The 25,158-nt window shown below is 40.1% G+C and overlaps 1 protein-coding gene across 1 annotated transcript in view; it reads left to right on the top strand.

Annotated features, from left to right (window-relative positions):
* Window positions 1–25,158, top strand: part of trabd2a (TraB domain containing 2A) — a 59,806-nt gene that overhangs the window by 24,278 nt on the left and 10,370 nt on the right. Inside the window, exons 3-4 of the mRNA XM_080866795.1 lie at window positions 2,634–2,780; window positions 3,264–3,438. Of these exons, the coding sequence (XP_080722921.1) occupies window positions 2,634–2,780; window positions 3,264–3,438 (322 nt within the window). The remainder of the gene's footprint in view (window positions 1–2,633; window positions 2,781–3,263; window positions 3,439–25,158) is intronic.

Here is a 25,158-nt window from a genome sequence, read left to right as displayed (position 1 = left end):
TGGCTCTGGTACATGTTCCTTCACATGATTTAAAGCATCTTTCCACTTGGCTCGCAACCAAATGACAATTTTTACTAAATAGTTGAGGAGGTGTAACACCTTAACAATACTCTACAAAACTCAAAACCTTAAACTAAGACTCCAAACTCCAGGGCGAGAGCAGCAAGAGTTTTTTGAACACTCCAAATCTCCACATGTGGGAATCTGACCGTGATGATGTTTGCTCTAGATGCACACACCCACCCCACTCCATCTCCACAAGAGGGGAGATTTCCATGACAAAGGACAATTATTGACTTTCATTGGCTCCGCTTTCTTTGATATCAGCAAGGGGTGTGTCTGTGTGTCTGTCTGTGTGTGCAGGAGGGGGCGGGTTAGGGGACAGCAGAAGAAACAGGGGGATCTGATGAAAGGAGCCGAGTGGGGAAAAAGCACCCGCTGACCCGCAATGGAGTAGTAGAAGAGGACGATTACAGCAGAAAGAAAGGAATGATTTGTTAAGGTTTTCTTCCTTTCAGTCCTCCACTTTACTGCTTTTTTCTGTTTCCTCACTTTCTGGTTAGTGTTTTCTTTCTGTCTGTCTTATTCCTTCCCCGCATTTTTTTTTGTACTTTAAGCTGCCTATATATGACTGATCCTCCCCCTCACCCACACCTCCGCTCCCTCCTCCTCTCCCTTCACTACCATAATTTAAGGGGCTGAAAGGCATGGCGAGCACAGAAAGAGGAGAAGGGAGAGCAGTGAAAAAGGGGAGACCCTGCAGATGAGGGCCTTCCTTCACGGAGATGGCACAGATGTGAGGGTGTTTTTGTGAAATGAGTCGGGGAGGGGCGGCGATAGGCTAATTTGCGTGGCATAAAGACGGGGGTCCTTTTCATATGCAGAGCTCCACTTTGATGCGCGGCCGATGAAAGCTGGAGGGAGCACAGAGGAGAGGAGAAGAGAGGGTGACGGAGGGGTTCTTTGTCCCCCTGACAAGAAGGCATCTGCTCCACGCTGCTCTCCTCTCCTGCTCTCTTCAGCTATAAGGAGGCTCCCACAAAGGGGAAGCCGAGGGGGAAAAGTGTCATCGGAGCACCTTAGAAAGCAGAACATAAAAAGCAAAAACATAACAAAAAAATAGCCGCTCAGGTCCGCCTTGCATACAGATACGCATATCGTTACAGAATTCAAGAGCTGAGGCTTCACACACAAACTGGTGAATTGCAAAAACATGCTGACATACTGTGGACAAATTTACATAGTTCCACTGCTAACCAAAAACGTATTCACTTTGACTCATTGTTCCTTTTGAGAAGCAAATAAACTATACAAAACTTTCTTCTGTCACTGGGATTGAGATCAATGGCTTCCAGGGTGAAAGGTGTGCGTTTGTGTGCATGTGTCTGTGTGTGTGCGGTGAGAGATCAGAGGGAGACCATGCACTGAGGTGACTGGCGGTGCTTTCTGTACGAACCCCTGTCTCAAGTCTGATGTGTAGACTGTACAGCTTTCTGAGCATGTGCGTGCGCTGATGTGCAATTGTGTATATCTATATTTGCATGTGCATGTGTGCATATGTCTTTCATCTCACCAGGCCTCTCTAACCAAACACTGGCTGATTTCATGCTCACACAAAAGCTGAATCTGTGCTGCAAAGCTGAAAGGGGTCCAGGCAGAAAAAAGTGTCCTTTTTAAAGTGGTTAATTCAATAGGACACGTAAATCAGAATTTTATGCCCAGTCTTGCCTAAAATTTAACATGTTTGCTGTTTGCTGACAGTGTCTGTCAGTCAGACTAGTATAGCTCAACAACTTTTAAATGGAATCCTATAAAGAGTGTACATAAAATAGTTTTCAGATAATGGATCATTTTAACTCTAAACCAGGCTGGACTCCAAAAGGCTAGGCATGCTGCGCTATGTTGAAACTGATAGCTCCTCTCCATTTCCCCACTGTGGCAGTTACCACTACATATCATCACAGCAAAAATCTTCCTTATGTGGATTCCTCGCTTCTCAAGATTTTCCGCTCTAGGTGAGCTATCCTCTCACCTTTTATCAGACATTTGTGTTTTTTTTTAGCAGCAGAGCTCCTCTCTCTTACGGATAATTGACATTGTCTTGCATTGACAGCCACATGTGCTGTCATTTCTCTTGATCCTCTTTCTTTGTTGTTTTTGTTTTTTTGTGTTGCATTGCTCAACAGCTGATCTGGGAATATCTTTAACTCTCAATTTGATTGTCTCTTTGTTTGGCAGGCCTTGAAATAAAACCTCAGAGTCACAGAATGAAGCCTCCTGAATACAACTGTCATCATTAATGGTTCCCAACAATAGCATTCTTCAGCTGCATGGCAGTTTTAGCAGTGGCACACTGCACAGCCAATAACTGTTCAAAGATTGCTTTGGCTTGTAGTTGAGAGGGCACTGTTTATTGCTGGTATCCAGTAATTACACCAGAACATACCAATGCTCACATGTATGTGTGAGGTTGCTGACTCGCTGCTTGTTTGATTGTTAGAAGTTGTATTTTACACATATAATTGACATTAATTTGCTTGATCTTCATATTTTTGACCCCAGAAAAACCTCTGGGTCTTAGAGGGAGGTAGAAATAAATCTTTCATTAATTGGTTATCCCTGTCTTATTTTAGGTGATCTTTGCCCTGAACCAGACTTTATTACAACAGGAGTCTTTAAGGGCAGGAAGCCTACAGGTCCCATATACCACTGAAGACCTCATCAGGCACTACAACTGTGGAGATCTCAACTCCATTATCTTCAATCATGACACATCACAGGTCAGATCATCCACAATCTCATCTTATCTTGTCTTGTCTTGTCTTATCTGTAACTTTCAGTCTGTCTAATAAGCTTAGATTCATTTTGATCTTAGGTTTGTCCAACTGGCACAACCCTTAACCTTTTACTTTCACCCCTAACCTACTGACCCACCTCACCTTCTTCTTCCCCCACCCCACACACCCCCAGCGCACACATGCACTTTCTCCATACTTAGCTACTTCTGTTCTTTCTTTGCCACCATTGCTATATGTTTCTCCTGCCAATCTCATGAGATCTTTGTCAGTCCAAAGGCTTTTAAGTCAATTGTACCATCAGTCATGTAAAGAAAATAAATAAGTAAAAACCCTTGAACGATATGTCTTAAGAATTTCAGATTTTTTATTGATTCAACCTTAGTCAAAGGTTTGCAAATAACCTATAAATAAACAATCATGTCTTCTGTGTTTTACTTTCATGGCCAACTACCTTGGGAACTATAGGTCCCTAACTTCAATAATGTGACACTGCCACCCAATGAGCAGGCCACTGCCCAGGAAATAGACAGCTACTTCCGACAGGAACTCATCTACAAGAGAAATGAAAGGATGGGCAAGAGGGTCAAGGCTCTGCTTGAGGAACACCCAGACAAGAGCTTCTTTTTTGCTTTTGGAGCAGGTTGGTGTTCTCTAATCTACACAAAATACACACAGAAAAAAATGAACAGTGAACTCTGTGATCAGTGTTTGGAGTATCAGCTTTATAATATGCAGTGTGGGTTGTTGGTTTACTAGTGTGTTATTAGATACAGTAAATGCCGCTATATACGTATAATATCCCAAATCCACGAGTTCCTCCCCGTGGATACTTCTATGTGTATGTGTATTTGTAAAGTGGTAATGAGATCTTTCCTTCAGTCCAGACCAAAACTCCTGGACACAAATTTACTTAATTACCTTCAAAATGACTGAATGAGTGAATGGTCTGTGTGTGTGTGTGTGTGTGTGTGTGTGTGTGTGTGTGTGTGTGTGTGTGTGTGTGTGTGTGCGTGTGTGCGTGTGCATGGCGGGGCCTGGGGCTCACTAAGCCTTGACCCCTGTGGGACATGGTCCTGCTCCCGGCTGGATGCTTCTGCCCGTCTTTGGGATGTGGATGCTTGTTTGTTCTGGGGTGCGTGGCTGGATGTTCCAGTGTGGTTGTTGGCTTGCTCCCTTGGTGGCAGGGTAATAATAATTACTTTTATCCATTTAATATAATGACTTTAATTCCAGTTTTGTTTGAAGAGCACTCCTACAAAGGAGATTAGAGACTTCTTAGTCAGAGCAGCTTAGCAAACTCAGGTAGAGAAAGCAAAGACATCGTAACCTCCTAAGACCCGAACTCTTTCATGGCATGCATTTTTAATTTCTCTTTGCTATTTGGGCTGATTGGGACCGAATGAATGTAAAAACAAAGAATTACGTGATTTTTATTTTTTTTTTTTACCTGATTTTTGTTTCTGAGAAAAATGAGATCCACATATGAGGGCATTCGCTTTAAATTTCGATAGAACAATAGCAGTATAATGTCCTCATAAGTGGATATCAGACACTTGTAGAGCAAAATGTAGTATTTTGGTCTAAACAACTCAAAATGTGATGTCCACATATGTGGACGCCAGGTCCTAGGAGGTTAAGGAAGAGGTGAACAGAAGCCCCAGAAAAGCTGAATTTAGCTTGTCTTCCCAGAACTGAAAGGGCAGAGTCCAGAAACACACACATATATATACATTTATACATATAAGTGGGAATTCGTGTCTCTTACTGTTGTCTTTAAATAAAGAAAACAATTTTTTTGGATGTTATTGCATTGGATTTATGGAAACCGGTGCTGCTAATCAGCCCTATGAATGAATAACTCACTGACTGATAGATGGTCTTTATCAACTTTGAGTCCAAATAGTTTAGTTTAAAGGAGATCTTCTATAAACCATAATTTTATCAATGCAGGGTTAACCAGAAGCAGACTTGTGGTGTGTTTGAGTCATTTAGAAATGTCAGCATAATACTTTGAATTCTTTTAACACTACATAGCAACCTCATAAGTATCACCCATCTAATAAAAGAATCCAATGAAAACAGGGACGGTGATAAGAACAGAAATCAAGCATACTTCTATGTGTGTGTGTGTGTGTGTGTGTGTGTGTGTGTGTGTGTGTGTGTGTGTGTGTGTGTGTTCACTTTATGTGTGCATAAGTCCATCAGCCAGACTTTCTTTATTCTGTTTTGAAAATGGACAATCAATTGATTCATTCATTTTCTCTATCCTTTGAATTTGTCTTTGTTGTAAATCACTGATTGATCTATTGATTATATTTTGGACAGTTTTCTAATGTAATGTCCAACAATCAGCTTATTTTTGCATAAAGTGTTTACAGATAATTAATAACACATCTATAAACTATTTATTAGCCATCAATAAGGGGAGTCTTATTGAAAAGTAGCGCCATTACATTCTGAATTTGGCATGTCATAAAGTTTCAGTTCATTTCATACTTCTTATACAGAGCTGTATGAGAAGAGTGGACCAAATTGTATTAATTTCTTAATCCAATTTTGTTGTTTTGTTTTGTGTTTTTTTGCTTTTAAGCAATGTTACTGTGTAAACCTTTGGGGGGTCATTTTTGAGTAGAACAGCAGTGAGCTTTGAGCAGAAAGAGAGAGGCTTTCACAGACTATTGGTCTGCTGCAGGAAACAGATGAGGAAAAGCAGATGAACACGCTCACACACACACACACACACACACACACACACACACACACACACACACACACACACACACACACACACACACACACACACACACACACAAAACCCACTCCCAGTGCCTAACAAGGAGTACATTTCAGAGCTATCCCCTAAGGAGGTGCCTTTACAAGGGCTTGGTCTCTCTAAAGGTGTGTGCCTCTGTGTGTATTTTTGTATGTATGGGTGTGTGCTTATATGTGTGTTCACTGTGCATGTGTGTGTCTGCATGTGAGCTGGTGAGTGAAAGTGATATGGCCAATCAGCCCAGAAGCATTGGTCTTAGACATATGGAGGGCAGGTTAGGTCGTTGTGTACAAGGAATGGGATGTGGCACACGATGGTCCACACACACACACACACACACACACACACACACACACACACACACACACACACACACACACACATTACACAGGCCCCTGAGTATCTGGGTAAAATGTGTCCTTAATTATCCCGGGTGGGGTCAGAGGACAAGCACACTCACGCACACACACCGGCTACAATGGAGCCCATTATGTCAGGGTACTTCGTTTCCCTGTTGCTATCAGCTGTGAGATCTGTCTTATCACTGACCTTATCATGTCCCTCTGATTCGTTAAAGAATGTTTAAACAGATTAAAGATTTTTTTATGTTCCACATTTTCAAAGCTTTAGGTAATCTGTGATTATGAATAATGTTAACTTTAGATTAAATTTGATTCAGAGGAATTAGAGTTGTGCTTTTTGAAACAGCAGTAGCATATTTGACATATTTCTTTTCCCGGGTAATGATCCCATTTGACTGCAGAGGTCGGCCTGCAGATTCCTGACTGACCTATGTGGAAAATTGTTGAGGGTTTTCATTTTTGCTTTCAGTAAGCTTTATTGCCACAACAACTTAAGTACACTGGAAATAAAATAATGACCTAAAATAACTTCAGCATTAACATTCTAATATAGTACAAAGTTAACTGTGATGAGGAAATATGGCTGTTTTTTTATATTTAATTTTTATTTACATGATCAACGCAGTTTGTCTGTTTGTCTGTCAGCAAGACAATTCACTCACTGGCCACTTTGTTAGGTATACTTCAGTAGTTCTGAAGCGCACTTCTACAAAGGAGATTAGAAGCGTTGTAGTCAGAGCACCTTAACAAGTTCAGATACAGAAAGCAAAGTCAATTTTTAAGTAACACGAGACAGAAAAGCTGATTTTTTTTCTGGAACTGATGGGTAGTACATGGCACAAATTGAGCCTAATCAGCCAGTCACATGACACAAACTCAGTGCTTTTAGGCAGATATGTGCATATAGACATGCTAAAGTTTAAACTGAGCGTCAGAATGGGGAAAAAGGTAATTTAAGTGATTTTGAATGTGGCATGGTTGTTGGTGCCAGACGGGCTGGTCTGACCGTTTCAAAAAACTGCTGATTTGCTGGAATTTTCTTACACAACCATCTCAAGGTTTTCCAGAAAATTGTCTTACAAAGAGAAAATAGCGAGCAACAGTTCTCTGGATAAAACTGCCTTGTTAATGCCAGATGCCAGAGAAGAATGCTATGAATGCTTCAAGTTGATAGCAAGGCAACAATACTTTAAATAATTACTTATTATAACTAAGGTATGCATAAGAGAACCTCTATATGCACGCATTTAATGCAGATTGGCTACAGCAGCAGAACATTACACCGGGTGCCTCTCCTGTTAGCTAAGAACAAGAAATTGAGGCTACACTTCAAACTGGCTGGTGAACAAGCCGAACTAGGAGACGCATAGTCAAAGGAACCCGTAAAGGTTTTGTGCAGATATGTATACCTTCTGTCATAATTGAACAATCGTGCACTGGATTTGACCCACAGTTGTTATCTTTGACTGTGTGAGCCATATTATGTGAGTATTTAGGTGTTTTTGCATTGTACGAAAAAAAAAAATAAATCCATGAATGGACAGTAGTCACACACTAGAGTAAAATGCTTTCGCACCCTAAATAATTTCCCATACAGGAACACATACACACTGATTTATACACCAAGAAAGAATTGCTTTGTTACACGTGGGTGGAAAACGAGGCCCTGCCAAAGTCTTTTACCTGAACTGAGCTGTAGGGGCTAAACTGACTGGTCAACTGAGAAATTGTTATTTAATTTCTTGTCATCATTTTCACACTCATGTTAAAAATTCACCAGAATGTGGCCTGTGATTGGTTTGCATCCCAGCTTTCACTGTTAGATAAACTTTGTTTTTCAGCAGTCTGGCCAGAATAGTGGTCAGGAAGGCAGCAGTCAAACAAACAGTAGCGGTCGCTGGTCAGTACCTCACACTACACTTTAAGGCCCAATGGAGCAGACACATACACACACTCTCACTCTACACTGGCTGTGTCTCTCTTTACTCCCACCTCACACTTTGTTGTCTAGAGTCCTTTCTTCTTTTCCTTGTGCAAACTGCCTGTTAATGCAAGTTCACAGAGTGCAGTGGGTAAAGATTTGAAGAAGGAAAAGAGATGCGGTGATAAGAGCCGGTTATAACAGAGTCACATTCATGGTGCACAGACCTCTGTGACCACCCAGTAGTTCTGGTTGTTATGAGAAAATTTAAGGTAGAAAAAAGTTTCATACACCTGCAGCACAAAGTACCCTGTGTCATGCTTAGTGCCCCATCTTTCTGCTAAAGCATAAAAACCAGGCTTATTAGAGTAACAGAGACATTGCCCCAGTCTTTCCTGTCATCCTCATACAAAAACATGTCAATAAAAAGATTTTGACTATACTGGGATTTGAGCCAGCTTTCAGCGATTTGCCTTTTTAAAAAATTTTTAAAAGTTTTTTTAACAACATAACTCATAATGGTGTACATATAATATTTGCCAGTTCTTTAGTCCTAGAAGGAGCAGTGATTTTAGACTCAATATATTCTGCCCTTGTCTTGACCATAATGGTAAAACTATGAAGGTTTTTCCAGTTTTACTTTGCGTAGCTAAACAGCTATCCTGTCACAACTTTGTACTTTACTGTACTGTAAGTAAATACCTCCTAGAAATTTGTCTTTTCCCCCCACTTGTTTGTCTGAAATACCACGCCCATCACTCAACGTGAATGATGATGTTGAAAACGTGCCATATGTTCAGACAGACATATGGAAGTGGTTATTGCTCCGCTCCATAGGTACAGTAACCCAATCCATGTATACAATCTGAACCCTTGTTCCCTTTATAATCTCTGCCATACCCTGGCACGCTTGACTTTAATAAAATGGTGTGTTTACATATCGCTAAAGGCCGAGAGCGACGTTCTGCCTGCTCTCAAATGTTTTTTCTTTTTCCAGGCTGAACTTGAATACATCCATGTTTCAGCCTGAAGCTCCTTAGCACACCATGATTCCCCTGAAAATCTGCTCCAAAACCACAAATTTAAATATTTGCGGCAGTGTAATAGCCAGTGTGGTTGACAGGCTCTAACGGTTACTGTACTTTGAAATGTTTGACTCTTTTCACAGACAATTAAGGTTTGACTTTGGATCTTTTGCTGTTTAGCTTGGTACAGCCTTGCTAAAGTGAATACCCCTTGGTTAGTGAGCTGTTTAGTACTGTGGGTATGCCTGTAATAAATGGATGTTTTGGCTCATGAGCTGCAACTCATGACAGAAGTTGACATGAACTCATAACTCACACAAAGCACCTTGACAAGTCAGTATGTGGGTTGCTCTTGGTACTGGAATCCCTTGATGAACTGCTGAGTCCTCTAGTTTCAACATAAGCAAAGGGTACTAACATAGCCACATTTATAATGCATTTGTTTGCCAAACTATTTAAAAGCAACTTAAATAATAAGAATATATCTGGCATATTCCAATTGGAGCCCCCTCGAGCCAATGGACATGACAGTGAATCCAAATCCCACTACCATTTTAAGATGGTAGCGTGACAGTAACCATTTTCAGCTGCTACTTTATATCAGTTTTTATGTTAACAGTGAAGTTATGTGGCTTTTATTGACACATAAGTGCTGTACCACAAAAATAGAGTGAAGCCAATAAGATAACCGTACATATCTCACTGTAAATAACTCAGAAGCTTTTTTTTGTTATTTTATGATGTGATAATGATACAGTTATTATTTCACAATTATGTGAAATAATACATGCAGAAGCAAAAATGTTCTGTATCACATTTAATGTTATAGATAATCTCAATTGATATTTGGGATTCAGGTATTTGTTTTTGTTTAATATTTTAAAGCATTATTTGCTGCCAATGGTTGGTGCTGCTCTCCCAAAGTGCAGAGTAGGATTAGGATTAGGTTTAGCAGATACGATGACAGTCATATGGGAGACGGGGTACACTCTGGATAGGTTGTCAGCTAATCATATGGCATGAAGCAACCACTGACACTCACATCTACACCTACAGGCAATTTAGAGTCACCAGCTTACAAAGCATGCTTTAGTCTGTGGCAGGACTTAACCACTGGCACAGTGATAACATTGAGCCTTGGGGAGTCAGTAAGTTTGAACCCAGCAGTAACAGCGCTAACCACCGTGCCAACCCCATATAAACATAGGTTTGAATATTTCCCTCAATGTAAATATAGTTGTGATGAAGAGTTAAAACAAATTGATGCAGAATCTATAGTTTATGATCCTGCTACACACTGCAATCAAACCATATTCAGCTCATTTGAAAAGCATTACATTATAACTGTTGTTACAACACTTTTTTGTGTAAATAAACTAAGCCTCTACTGCCCCTACATACATAAAATGGTAGCTTCATAGGATTGACTAGAGATTTCTCCAGGTTAAATCTTCCACATGCATGGCTCAGATCTCTGCTGTGTGTTTTTACTGTATGCACGGCATCACCGCTGCCACTGCCCCTTTGGTTTTTCTCGCCCAGATGGTGTGAAAGTCAAAAAAAATATGGTGCTTTTTTCACAGCAACCTCACACTCATAAACAGCCAGTTTACAACTGTTTGGGGTAGTCGCTGACACAAGTAACACACATGTCATCCAACACCATTAAAATCCAGACCAGACCTACCACACACCGGTTAGGGAAACAGGCAGCTAGGGCCAGACCATCTGCCAATCCTACATTAAGTCCCGGATTTAAGTTTGAATGACACCTTTATGCCTAACCTTTTTTTTAAGGTTTAGTTTATGATGATACATTTAATGATAAATGAAATTATCAGTTATTAAGATATTTAATCATGTTGATCGAATAAAACAACAGCTATCAGGTGTTTTTTTTTAAAAAACAAATCTGAAGAGGTGGACACGGTGTGTTTACCACCTCCAGAGTGGTAAACACACTGTGATGAGGTTTTGTGTCAGAAGAGAGGAACAACTAGCTGCTTTGAGTTCAGCCAGACAGACTTTTACTTATTATTTAAAACTGTGAGTAGTTTCTGTTTGCATGTATAATATTAAACTCAGCCCAGATTAAAAGACAAAACATTTTAGCAATCAGATGTTAAGATACCACGATCTGTAATGTATCATTAGCACATGCAATGTCTTCTTCCATGAGGATAAAAGAGCGATAAACCTGTCAGCCCCTCTGGGTAACTAACTGCTTGTTAAGCTGCTGAGTGAAGCGCTCCTAAATATATACATTTTGTTGAAGTCATCTGGTCAAAGGCCTCAGCCTCTGTACTTGAAAGACATATTTCCTACAGCTCACGCTTCTCTCTCGGCTGCAGCACTAAATGCTTGTCACAACAGTTTGCTGTGATTTATTAAAAGAGTTGAACTCCTCACCCACTGACCTCATTCAAACTCAGGAGTATTTCCTTATCCACCTGGAAAAAGGCTTTTTACATGCCTGCCCAGAGGCTCAGTTTCATTTGGACCAGAGGTAACTCGCTTCTATATAAAAGGGGAGAGGGAAAGAAAAATGACATCTTTAGCAGCAGCAGTGCATCTATTGATGATTTTGAGTGGAAATTTCTCATGTACAGTTCCTGTATGAATGAGTCTGTCTCTGGCTGTACGGTGACTCTGTACATTCAAACAAGCAAAGCAAGGTTTGACCTCAGTAACTTCTTTTCTGGCTTAGATTAGCTTTATGTGTCCTGTACACAGTGTTGGGAAGGTTACTTTTAAAATGTATTCCACTACAGATTACAGAATACATGCCCCAAACAGTATTTTGTAATGTATTCCGCTATGTTACTCAATGAGAGTAACGTATTCTGAATACTTTGGATTACCTAATATATTATCATGCTTTTTACAACTACATGAATCTACATTGCTGTGTGATTTATTACTTTTACTGAAGGTTACTCGCCATACCAATACCAACTAGATGTTAAAATCTTAATATAAAGTGAGTAACAGTAGGTGGACATTAGGTAAGGCTGCACTTTTTGCAGCGATCTCGTATAGAAAACTATTCCGCACGTATATAAAACAGGTCCACGGCTCCGAACCCTAACGGCATAAAACCGTAAAGAGACCTCTGGCTAATACGTCGGGTTCCGTGTCGGGATCGCAGCCGAATACTAGCTTTACTTTGTTGTCTGGGTCAACTTTGTATATATATATATTATATATTTACATGCTTCCATCTCCTGTTTCTGGTCGGTGACATCTCTTACTTTTCGACTCTCTTTCTTGCTCCCTCGCTCACAGACACATAACGGGTATGGCAGTCCATTCTCCCTGCAGCACGGACTACACTGCCCATTTTTTAGTAATCTTTTGGAAAATGCTACATTGGCTTCGATGTAGGAAAACTCATAGGAGACGTATTAATTTGGGTCTAATTTGATTTTGAAAGATGGCAAAAACTCACAGCTCAGGCTTCAGTCACACAGACCTTGAGACAGGTAGAGGACACCCTTGCAACCTCTGGCTGTTAGCGAAAAAAAATGTATTACCCAACTGGTTGGCAAGTGTTTGCTGGAGGTTGCTGGCTATTGCTGGCATGTAGCACCAAAAACCTCTTTGTGATGGTTTTGATTATGTTGCCATGGTTGCTCACAGTTAGAATCAAAGATGCTTGCGAACTACTAGCCGAGCTGCAGTGAAACTACTGCAACACAAACGAGAAATGGAGAATCTTCACCTTCAAAGTAAAAGTTGTCCCCTTGCAGCTGCAACCAAGATGTTTCAAAACGTGCACCTTTTACTTTTAAAGCAAATGGTGTCTGTTTCCTTCATTCATTGTTTTACAAGTCAGAATCTTCCATGCAAGCTACAGTGACAGCAGCAACCTGCCAGCAACCAAGCATTTGCCAGCAGGGTTTTGATGCAGCACCATATGTCTTTTGGTGACCTATTTCATTTTGAGATTGCCAGCAACCACTTTCCAACCAGTCTGGGGAACACAGATGTTTTCTTAGCAACCAGATGTTACCAGGGTTCACTGATTGATCTCTAGGTCTAACTGGAGTTTTAAGTTTCACAGACAGCCAGCAACCACTCACCAACCAGTCGGGGAATACAAACTTTTCCCTAGAAACAAGGGGTTGCCAAGGAGTTGCCAGCTGGTTTCTAGGTCTGCGGATTGGGAACTTAAGGCTTCACAATGGGACTTAACTAACCAATGGGTGATGTCACAGTGGCTTTCTCAATTTTTATCTGCAGTCTGTGGGATTAAGTAAGAGTTCAAACACATACCAGAGCTGACAGAGTAACCGAGCGAGGAGGAGAGTAGATCAACGAGGCACTCAGAGAGGTTACCTTTGCTCATGGCTGAACAAGGGAGCTGTACTTTACTAATTTAATTCAATTTATTTGGGACAGTGCATGTTAATGAACATACATGTAAAAAAAATGTCTAACTGATGATATTTCTCTGACCGCTTATTGCTGAAAGATTATTTCTGCTCAAGAAATGTAGGTCACTCTAGCTTTTACTATTTGGGGGAGGCCTTATGCTCAGGGGATTCTTTTCTGTAACATTAGGACCTGACACTTGGACACTTGGAACCTCTGCCTATGCAACTTCTATTTACATCTGCAGAAGTATGAAGGTTAGGCATACTGAAGCTGGGGAGTAGAAATCACCTTATCTGGAAAGAAGAGTAAACACAGACAAACTCTGAAGCGAGGGGCCGTCCTCTAACTCCCTGTGAGAGTATAGCCTACGGAACTGGACGACCTAGCCTGCCCTAACATGTGCTCATCTTTTTTTTGTAGAAATACTTGATTGATGTCATTTCCATAACAAATGCATTTTTATTTTGTGTTTTACATCTGTGTCCTCTCAAAGATTATATCTGCAAGAGGAGAACTTGGTCTTACAATGTTCCCACAATACTGTTTGTGCAAAGAAGAAGCAAAGAAGTTAATGAACTACCGTTTTAGTTGAACAGAGTACAAATAGTCGTTAGCTTCATTAGAGTCCTAAAATGAATGACTTGATAAATGAGTGAGTTTCATGTGTCCTAAATTATAAGCATTAGGGAAATGAAGGTGCTGTCCTCCTGCTAAAGATGCAGAAAGAACAAAATAATCAGCTTAAGATGGTATGGTTTTAATTAACATGTGCTGAAATTACCCTTTTGTGGGTCATAACTTCTGTTTGGCATTTAAAAAGATCTGGAGTGAATGAGAGGTTTTAATCAGAAAAACATCATTTTTAGGTTTTGCCCAAGCTGCTTCGGATGTTTTAGCTGCTGCAGAAGTTAAACGTGGGTGTGTTTTCTTATGAAGCTAAAATGAGAAAGCTGGAGGATGTAGGCTCACAGTTCAATGCAGGTCACAATCTTTTTAAATAGGTAGTAAAGGATAAAACAAGAGTGAATAGAGACAGAGGACGAACAACCGGGAAACTGTCTGAAAAAAGTGCTTTTGAATTTGTCAAAAAAAGGAGAAAAAGAAAAGTGATTGTGTTGTAAAGGCAACACGGCAGTCACAAACGTCCGGGGAGACTTTAAAATACTCTGTCCCGTGGATCTGCTTCTAGTTATAACACAGACCTAAAGCAAAGACGATATGCAGGCCTCGTGGACAACTGCTACCGCTCTTGCAGATTACTCAAACTAAATGGGCACAAAATTGCACTCCAAGCCACATGTTTTCGATGGAAGTCCTGTGAGAAAACGTCTGAGAAAAATGACGATCTGGAATTCTTTTTAAAAAGTGAGAGGGCATCCGACTCCCCTTGGTATATTTTTTTTCTGTGCTCAAACAGTTGAAAACCTGAGCAGAGACTCACAGCAGGATCGCAGAGGTTTGTGTGTGTGCGTGTCTTGTTTTTGTTTGAGAGGAAGTGGTTTTTGAGGCTACAGTATGCAACCTCCAGGAATACATTCTGGTGGCAGAGTGTAACATAACTGGCCATGTTGTGTAGACAGTTTTTCATTCTTTTGCTGTAAAAAAACAACAACTGATAACTTTTGACAGTCTTTAAAACTTTCTGGCTTTTCTGGATTCAGTATAACGGTAATCAAAGTCTGCAGTATGTGTTGCTCACACAGAACAAAGCTTTGTGTCTTTGCTGACAAGTACACTCGTCTACCTTTTTATTAGCTTCCAGTGTCCTGACCATGAGATTGTGAACCACTGGTCAAACAGACCCAGAAGAAAGGATAATAATAATTACATACTCATACTCACTCATTTACCTGCTTATTAAATATCTCAAATCTCAAATATCTAATCAGCCAGTCACATGGCTGCAACATGTACATGCCTAAATACATTTGCATGTGGTTTCAGCCAGTTCAGCGTCAGAATTGTTTAGCGTCAGAATTTGGGAAGAATTTAAGTGACTTTGAACATGGAATGATAGTTGGTGCCAGATAGGCTGGTCTGAGTATTTTAGAAACTGCTGATCTCTAGGGTTTACAGAGAATGATCTGAAAAAGAGAACATGCCCAGTTGATGCCAATACAAAAATGCCTGTTGTATGCCTTGTTGCAACCAAGTTATGCAGAAGCGTATCTCTGAACACAACACATCGAACCTTGACGGACGATGCCACTCCTTTCAGCTAAAAACAGAAAAGTGAGGCCACAATTTCAACAGGCTCACCAAAGTTGGATAACAAAAGAATGGAAAGCTGATGCCTGGCCTGATGAGTCTCAATTTCTGCAGCAACAGTAGGGTGGAAGAGTGGCTCCATCCAGCCAGTGGTGGTGGTGTAATGGTGTGGTGCATGCCTACCATGCACGTCCCTTTGGGACCACAGTGTATCCATCTCCTGATTGGTTGCTTTCTACAGGATAATGCGCCTTGTCATCTCAAATCATCTCAAACTGTGACAACTCATGACAAAGAGTTCACTGTACTCAAATGGGCTCCACAGACATCAGTCTAAATCAGGGGTGTCCAACTCCAGGCCTCAAGGGCCGGTGTCCTGCAAGTTTTAGATATCACCCTGGGTCAACAAACCTGATTCAAATGATTAGTTCATTACCAGCCTCTGGAGAACTTCAAGACATGTTGAAGAGGAAATTTAGCCATTTAAATCAGCTGTGTTGGATCAAGGACACATCTAAAACCTGCAGGACACCGGCCTTCGAGGCCTGACGTTGGACACCCCTGGTCTACATCCAACATATGACCTTTGCAGTGTGGTAGAACAGCAGATTTATATTATGACTGCACAGCTACTTTCTGATGATATCATTTCAATATGGACCCAAATATGTGAGGAATGTGTACAGCACCTTGTTCAGTCTGTACCATGAAGAATTAGGAGAGTTCTGAAGAGAAAAGTTGGCCTAACCTAATACTAGCTAGGTGAACCTGGTGAGTATGTAAGCTTGTATAATATTGAAGTTGCAATAGGCATCTTTTACAAAGCCTGTTTCTTTTTCTCAAAAGAATATATCTGCATATATCAAATTGCCTTCTCTTTCTTTATATAAATGTCTTCATTGTGCATACATTTTTCATCTGTCTCACTTTACCGTTTCAAAAAGTCTCTACCATGCAGCTGAAGAAACAATTAAATTTAACATGAAATCCAAAGACTGTATATCAGTAAGAGAGCGTTCTCAGTCACGGGTATTCAAACACACGGGTATTTTTTTCTCCTTCTTGGCGCTTGAGACGCTGAACTGGATATAAGCACTGGAAAGTGACGAGTACAGTTTTTTAGGAGCTTTACTTTGATATTTCCACTTTATGCTACAGTCAGTTCCAGGCTGTAGGTGGACAGGTGGCCCAGCACCATCCCCTATTAAATATTCTCTGAAACTTTATTTGTAAAATGAGACATTCAGTGGTAGGGACCTTCAGAATTGGCATTGCTCCGGTTTATTTTGTCAGAACTGCTCGCTTGTAAAGAATTTTCCAACTTTGATCACTTTTTCACAGTCAATGAGCCGGTGTGTACTCAAGTCCCTTAATGTCTTGGCAGAAGGAGCTAAAAATGAGGACTGCGCTGAGCGAGAGAGTGTAGACTATTGCAGCCTGACAGATGTAATCCCTAACACGGCTCCAAAGTGCTGTGTGCCACCACAAATTTTCAAGTGAGGGTTTATTTAAAAAACAACCTCACACCACATACCTCTTATGTGCCCTGTTTTTCATTTAGGCTCAGCATAAATTTAAAGCTGCAGTTGCTCAGCACAACCTTAAAAACTTCTTGCAGACCCTTGAGCGCTTATCACACTAATTATAAGCATGGTTCATGTTTAAAAAAAACAAAAAAATGCACAAAGCAAGACAAAGTAATTAAATGACAAACGCATTTAATGATCCGTCTTCATCAATTCTGTAAGTGCGAACAAAGTTGCAGCAAATTTGCACTAAGCAATGCAACTCCATGTACTTTCTCTCACATTCTCCCAAATAACATCCACATTAAAGAGACCATTATTCCGAAACACTTGTCTGGGACAGAGACGGTGATCATTAAATAACAAATTGGTGGTAACAAACAGTGTCAGATGAGATGAAGGCAATGTAATCGATTTCCTCTGAAGCACCTAAAACCTTTCTGATCCAAATTATGTGAACGAGGAGTTCACGTCTAGTTGTAATGTCTTCTCAAATTCACATTTCCTAATCTCCGCTTTCCCTAGTTTAGCTTGAGCTCAAGATATTTGGTTAATTGTTTGAAAACCACCACCAAGCTAACACCGCGCTTCAAACTGTCTTGTCCCCACTCATTTATTCAGGTTGGTGGTAGTAAGCCAACTTTGCGTGGGCACAGCTTCAAGATACAGTCTACAGAATCTCAATAGTTTGTTTTAGCTGTAAAACTGTGGCCTTAAAGGATGCTCTTGTCCTCTGCTATCACAGTCTGGCATCTGAAGTCTTGACATTCCTGTATTGCTTTGCAATCTGTTTTTCTTTTGTAAGAAGGATAAATCTGCTCTTTTGTTTCTGCTTCTGTCTTGAATTGCCTTGTTTTCTGTCTGCATTTATGTCTAGCTTCTTTGTTTTGCCTTCCCTGTGTGTCTCGCTTTTTCTTTGTCATCTCTACTTCAACAGCTGTGTCTGTTTACATAATCCTGATTGCTATCAGTTTGATTGTAAATTGTTTTATTTCACTGAATTAAGCCTATTAGTGAACTGTCTGTCACACAGTAACATGCCTGAGAGAAGTACAAGGAGAAATGTTTTGGTATTGGTGGAGATGTTAGCATTCTTTGGCCTAACTCTATAAAGGTACGTGGTGTGTGGCTTTCTCTTGTGTATGATCAGTCTTTCAAATTCTTACAGCCGTATCACAACCATCGTTTATCACAGCTTTCTCTTATCACTGGCATCTCCCTTTCAAAACCACATCCTGGAGGAGTTTGAATGAATGAGGTCTGATTGTAATGATGTAATATGTTGTCGAGTCTGACTAAAACAACACATGAAGCTCTACTGCTGTCCTCTGTGCTGGACTGCTCTGATGCTACAGAGTCCACCATTTTTAAAGTCTTTGTGGTAAGTTATGTTTTTGAAGGACCTGCAAGAGATAAAACTGTACTGAGTTACAATGTAATATAATCTACAGTTAGAAAGTTGATGTACTCCAATAAAAGGCTTGAGACTTGGGTGGAGACTAAATCCGCTGGCTTGTATGCACACCCGTTTAACCAAAGCTGTCTTGGTTTTGGCATTCTCTCTTATGCTTTCACGAAAAGAGGTACTCTTTTTTTCCTGCAGGGGGTTTGGATCAAAATGACAGCACATATTTGCATGTAACATCATGCTAAATTTATTCCAGGCAATGACATTGACATTAAAAAAAGTTTTTTTCCATGACTCATCCAATGGTAAAAAAAAATCACGGTGCCCACAAGGATATGAATAATGTTAACATTAAGAGTTTCAGCGCCACAAGCTGGCTGCATGAGATAATCTAGTGTATGCCTCTGATACAGGATTATTTGGGCTGTGATTTTAGACCATGGTGGCATCATAACATATCTTGCATAATAGCATTTTTGTAGATAGAAATTAAATGTCAAAAACTATAAAGTGAATATATATAAAGTGAAGTACTTTAGCATTTTATAGTTCATGTTTAAAAAATCAAATGTTTTAGCCCATTACTAGGTGGTTGCTAAGCTGCATGCTAAAGTCATGCATCACGAAAAGTACCTTGGATATAAATTGCATTCTACTTGTTGTGAAATTAAAATGATTTGATGGTTTTATATGTGTATAATATGTGCATAATTGGTACAAATTTGTACCAATTATCATCTGTAGACGGTTGCTTGGCAATATTTTGGTTGTTTATCTTTTGAATGTATAAGAGGAGTTGTGACTTTGTGCGTTGTAGGAAGATTATGAAAGTTTCATGTATGTAGAACAACAGCTGTTGCTGTGCAATCACACTGTGGTATTCAGATTAAACACTCAGTGGTTATTTCATGTATTTCCATTCTGTCACCTTCAACAGCAGTGTTATCAGTGTAGCTCTAGTACCAACTATGCATTTCTCTGGGTAGGTATTTGATTTGCTATTGTAAAATTCTCAGAGTCTCAACTGGATGAAAACTAGTGACTGACCACGCCACTAGAAAGTTTGTTTTGTTCAATAAGATTATACTATTCTATTATTTTAGTTAACAATATATCAAGTCATATTATGCCAGAACTTTTTATATGACCAGTACTTTGGTTTTATGACCCAAAGTGATTTTATTTCCCATCACCCTCAGCGTACTGTACTTTTATTTCTGTGGTCACTACTAACATTTTTTAGTTAAAGTAAGATGGAATACCTGCATCACATGAGAAATGCATCTTATTCAAAGTGTTAAGTAGATTTGCCACCAACTTTCCTTGCAACTTTTTTTTGTTTAAGAAGAAACAAAAATCACTGCATCAATATTTATTAATTATTTAATACTCATTTGTTTTGCTCCAATCTAAACTTTTGAGTCAGATTTTAGTTTCTTGAAAGTAAGCAGCACTTTTATGTAAAGCTTTTTTGATTTCATTTGTTGTACGCCAATTGTTCATTTTTTCCTTAAAATAGAAAGAAAAAAGTCGTGAAGCCTGCTTTAAAATCAGTGAAACAAACCATTCACAAAAAAGAAATCCAGTATTTTCAGCTGTATCCAATGAAATGTTTTATCCGTCTACAAATTATGATAGAATAATAAAGTGAAGATTGATAGACTGTATTACAAGGCACTGTGTGTAATTACTCTTAACTAGCTTGACAGTGTTTAATCATCATGCCTGTGGTTTGATATTACTTCCAACGGTGTCCTGTTCTTTTCAACCAAATTGCATGTGACTGATAATTGATGAGGTTTCAGTTTAATACAAGGAGGAATTGACTGTCCATCAAGGACATGCAAATCTATGACTTAACCAGAGATTAAAAAAGTGCAGTGTAAGCAGAGCCCGTATTTCCAGACACTTGATATGTGTGTTAATACTGAGCTGGCATTGTTTGAAAAACACCAGGATGGCTGTGTGATTTCTATGTGAGTTGATAACCAGTCATTTTCTTGTCATTTGCCTTTGACATGACTGTTGCCTCCATGGATGGCTAAGTCTCCTTGACAGTTGAAGGCACTGAGGTTTTGCTCAACTTTTAGCAGCTCAAAGAGCCAAAACTGTGATTTTCCAGTAAAATCTTTGGCAGGTTAGTACTTCCGACGTCCTAGAGATGTCAGATCATGAAATTCAGTTTGTTATTTTAATAGTCTCTCTGTTTTTATAGCTCTCTTTGTCTCTGTGCTATAATTTATGCACAGTTGATGTTCAGGAAACCGCTGTAGCGTCAAATATCTGAACAAGAATAGAAAAACTGAAAATGACCATTTGAGCCAAAGATTGTGGCTCTACGTCTTGGCCAATAATAGTATCTTCCCGAAAGAAGCAAACCAAACGCTCCACACATCAGATATCTTATTGTCATCGTCTTCAGTAAAAGGCTTTATTCAGTGCTCAGTGGTCATGATTATGGGCTGCTGGGTCCAGCTGACTAGCAAGGAACATGTGTACATAAACGGAAAGAAAAGGCTATGTAGGGCAGAATGTCCTCAGCGGTGCCTATACGTGTAGAGTTTGTTTATCCAGCATGCTGTAATGTTATGAGAACTGCTGCTTCAGCCTTAGTTACAAGTTGTAATGTAAATATTGATGTGTATGGAAAAGGAACAGTATTTAAAGCTTACCATATGTTCTAATAATTTGACACACTGATTCTGAAAACTGGATAAGCGTTTAAGGACAAATACTGCTGTGGTCCTTTTCTGTTAGAGTTAGCAAAACTGTATTTTGTTCATGTTACAGACAAATATTCACATTTAGCACTTAAAGTCATGTGAAAAGGTCCTGTGGCATGTAGAACCTAGCTTGTAACTAGCTAGTAGCACCACCTGTAGCAGCAACAACGAAGTAATAATTTTTTTGTATGGCTTTCTAAGTCTTTCACATGGTTGTGGAAGAATTTTGACCACTGTTCTTTACAGTGTTGATTCAGTATGGGCAGTAACGCGTTACTGTAATCTGATTACTTTTTTAAAGTAACGAGTAAAGTAAGTAGGGTTGCCAACTCCCTGAAAAATAAATAAGGGACACCTCGTGGCCAGGGCCGGGCGACCCAGTTGTCTTCACCCTTCCCAGTGTGGTGAATTTTCTAGCTCTTTTTTTGTGTGTGAAATTATTTTTTTTAACCCTTTGACTTGAATTTGATTTAAGTAGATGTGTATTCTTTGTGATATGAACACATGTGAAACAAATGATCATTTAGCCATTTATTTTTAGCTCAAAATGACAACATTAACAGAGTAAAACAGGTCTCTTTCTTAAACAGAAGCCTGTCATGCTTAACTTTTGAGAATATAAGTAAATCTTTCTTTAAAAGAACTCTGTCCTGCTTAACTTAAAATAATAGAAAACAATAGAAAGAAAAATATTCTTGTAACAGTGCACATTTAGTGCATTTAGTACAATTGGCTTCAGCTGAGGTCAGTGGCGGCTGGCCCATAGGGGGCGCTCGGGCTCCGCCCCCCCAAATGTGGAGGAGTAAAAATATATATTTTTAAAAAATTCATCAATGATAGTTTTACTATGTGTGTGCCCATATACAGCCAGGCGTATTTTAACATTTTCACCAGCTGACTCATTAAAGTTCAACCAACAAACGGTGTTTTTCTTCTTCTGGGGCGCTCGTCAAAGCGCCCTTGATATGCAGCGAAATAGCCTATCATTAAATGGTTGCCAGGGGAAAATAATAAATATTTGACCTATCAGCGTCGCTGAATTAAATGGTTTGGGGGCGCTTAAAATTGCGCCCCTGCAGAAAACGCGCGAAGATTTGCTGTTCTAGAATTTTACCTCAGTCAGTAGCCTAAGTGAGCTATAAGGTCAGAGAGAGACGATGGCAGCGGTATTGTTAACGGTTGAGGCACAGCCTCCCCCAAATTCGGTTAGATCGCTTCTAACCTACCCTTTTGCCAGAAGGACAATGGCAGAAAAACTGCAAGTTAAAGAGTTGGGACCTGACAAGCCCGAAATTCAACTAACCCAGGCAACGAAGGAGAAGTCAAAAGCATACAACAGGACTTTTTGTCGGAGTTGGTTCCAGCGCAAGTCGTGGCTGACGACTCAGCCACGCTGGCGCTGGCGCTCTATCAGGTTCTGATGGAAAACAACCTTCAAGACACATTCACCGAAACTGTAAGTCTTCTTAACATCCTCATCACCACACCAATGACAACATCAGAATCGGAGAGGTGTTTCTCTACTTTAAAGAGGATAAAAACTTTCCTGAGAAACAATATGGCTCAGGATCGGCTCAACGCTCTGGCTATGCTGTCCATAGAGAAAAAACTCACACAAGAACTTCCTGATTTCAACACCAGGGTCATCGAGAAATTTGCCACTCAGAAAGACAGACGAGCAAAGTTCTTGTACAAATAAGAACCCTTAACCATATTTACTCTCTTTCTCCATCCCTCTCTCTTTCTCTCTTTAGCCCACCCCCCCAATCAGTTTACAGTTGTTGTTTTCAATAGTTATTTTTCATTCATTCATTCATTCATTCAAAAAAAAAAAAATCTGTTCATGTTCATTTTTACAAATCTATACAAATGGCCAGAATATGGTTGTTCATTTTTACAAATCTATACAAATGGCCAGAATATGGTTGTTCATTTTAAATTTAAATTAAAATTGTGTTGTTTGATGTACTCATTAAATGGGTCATTTTAGTCGATATCATAAAAATTGCCCCCCCTGAGATTTTTTTCAGGAGCCGCCACTGGCTGAGGTATTATTTCAGCTTTTCTAATGCTAATCAGCTGCTCCCGTTTGTAAACCCACTTGTTCCCATGATTATGCATCTTAACTCATCATATTCATCTATGTATTACTTTTATGTATTAGTCATCTATTTGTTGTAATCATCTATCCTTGCAGTCGTTTATTACACAAAATAAATTATATTATCACACTTCTGGCCACATAGCGCTGATATTCACTGCACATGCCCATATTAACTTTTTCCAGCCAGGTGTTTTCCTTTTCCCATTCTTCCCTTTGTCTGAGGGGAACAAACATTGCTGCTCTAACGCTGGGCTCACACTGTGCGGTTTTAGGCCCATTTTGAGCCGATTTTTGAGTGATCGGACCGATTTTGGCCTTCATCGTGTAGTATACGTGGGGTAACGAGAAGTGATTAACACCTCACGACCAGCTCCCGATCATCAATCGCTCGTGAGCCGCTCACACTGCTCGCGCGCAAACACGTAAACGTCGGTGAAAAAGACGGAGCAGCACGGCTGTGCAGCGTGTGATCTGGACACAAGCGATGGAGGCACAACTTGTAGAACTTTGAAAAGCTCATCCGAGCCTTTTCGATGTGGCCTCACAAAATTATCACGACCACAACAACCGTGAAAATAGTTGGATTTACATTGCTGCTTAATCACAGCTGCCTGATCATGTTTTTCATTAGCAATTTAGCAAAGTTGATGGTGGTGGTGTGTCTGTGTGAGTGAGAGACAGAGAGAGCGAGCGACAGATTTTCTGTTATAACCTTCATGTTATGGACGCACAGTGTGAGCACTCAGGTCGCATCAGAGCATCGGGCGGTATAGTGTGAGACCTGCATCGTGACCTACCAACGTCTAACCCCTGCGAGTCAATCGTGCAGTTTGAGCAGGAGCTGAATAACGCGACTGAAAAAATCGCACAGTGTCTGCCCAGCTTTAGGTGTACTGTCATCCGAGACTTGCACCGCAGTGACGGCGTTTGTTTCCCTGTTGGCCATGCTTCTTGTTGTGGTCATCTGTTGTCTTCCGGTATTTTCTCCGTAAGCGACCTTTCCTCGACCAATGAGATGAGCGGTAATCTGAATTGTCATACTCGAATTGTCATAAGTGTGCTGTCAGCTCATTGGTCACAAAGCAGGAGAGGGGCTGGGAATTATGTTTTCAAACAAAGCGTTAATTCCATTAACATTTATAGACTACTTTTGATTCTCACTGTATTACGGGACAAAGTGCGTCCCTTATTAGCTCAATACGGGACGTGTACTTTTGTTTCTAAATACGGGACGATTCCGTATTTTAAGGGACGGTTGGCAACCCTAAAAGTAAGGGATTACTATCGCAAAAACGGTAATTAGATTACCGTTACTTTCCCGTAGGAACGCTACGTTACTGCGTTACTAAAACTGTGATTTCTTGCGAGAATGTCTCATGACAGTGACGTAAGTGAGTGCGACGTTTGTGACAACAGCTGTGTGCAGATCAACAATGGATAATATATCGAGTGCAGGAGAGAGTATGAGCGTGCAGCGTTTAAAGTGTGGAAGTACTGACCTTACTTTGAGTTTAATTCCATAAAAAGTGACAAAAACATTAGCGTCCGCTGATCACTGCGTGGGAAGAAAACTTCTTTTTACAGCGAAAAAAACCCCTAAACAAGCACCGAGTGCGCAACGACATAATGGGAAATTCACAGAGAAACTCGCGGATTCTTCCACACCGCTGCAGCACACCTGCACCAGAGCACACCTCCGCCTACCCCACTCCTGCTTTAGAGGTGAAAATAGAGCAACAGGACTGCTAGTCTTTGACTTTATTTAATTTCTGCTGTGTTTTACTTGCATCTATTTGAAAGACTGAGTGTAAACACAAAAAATATTTTATTTTACCTATGTGCTAGAATGTGCAGAAAATAGGCTTAAATGTTAAACTAAAGTCAGAGAATGGTGCATATAATTAAATTTTTGCTTGATGCGTAAAGTTAAAAA

Source organism: Rhamphochromis sp. 'chilingali', assembly GCF_963969265.1.
Source record: "Rhamphochromis sp. 'chilingali' genome assembly, chromosome: 2".
In the NCBI taxonomy this organism is placed as follows: Eukaryota; Metazoa; Chordata; class Actinopteri; order Cichliformes; family Cichlidae; genus Rhamphochromis; species Rhamphochromis sp. 'chilingali'.
The sequence above is the reverse complement of the archived record's forward strand: the minus strand, read 5'-3'. Positions and strand labels throughout refer to the sequence as shown.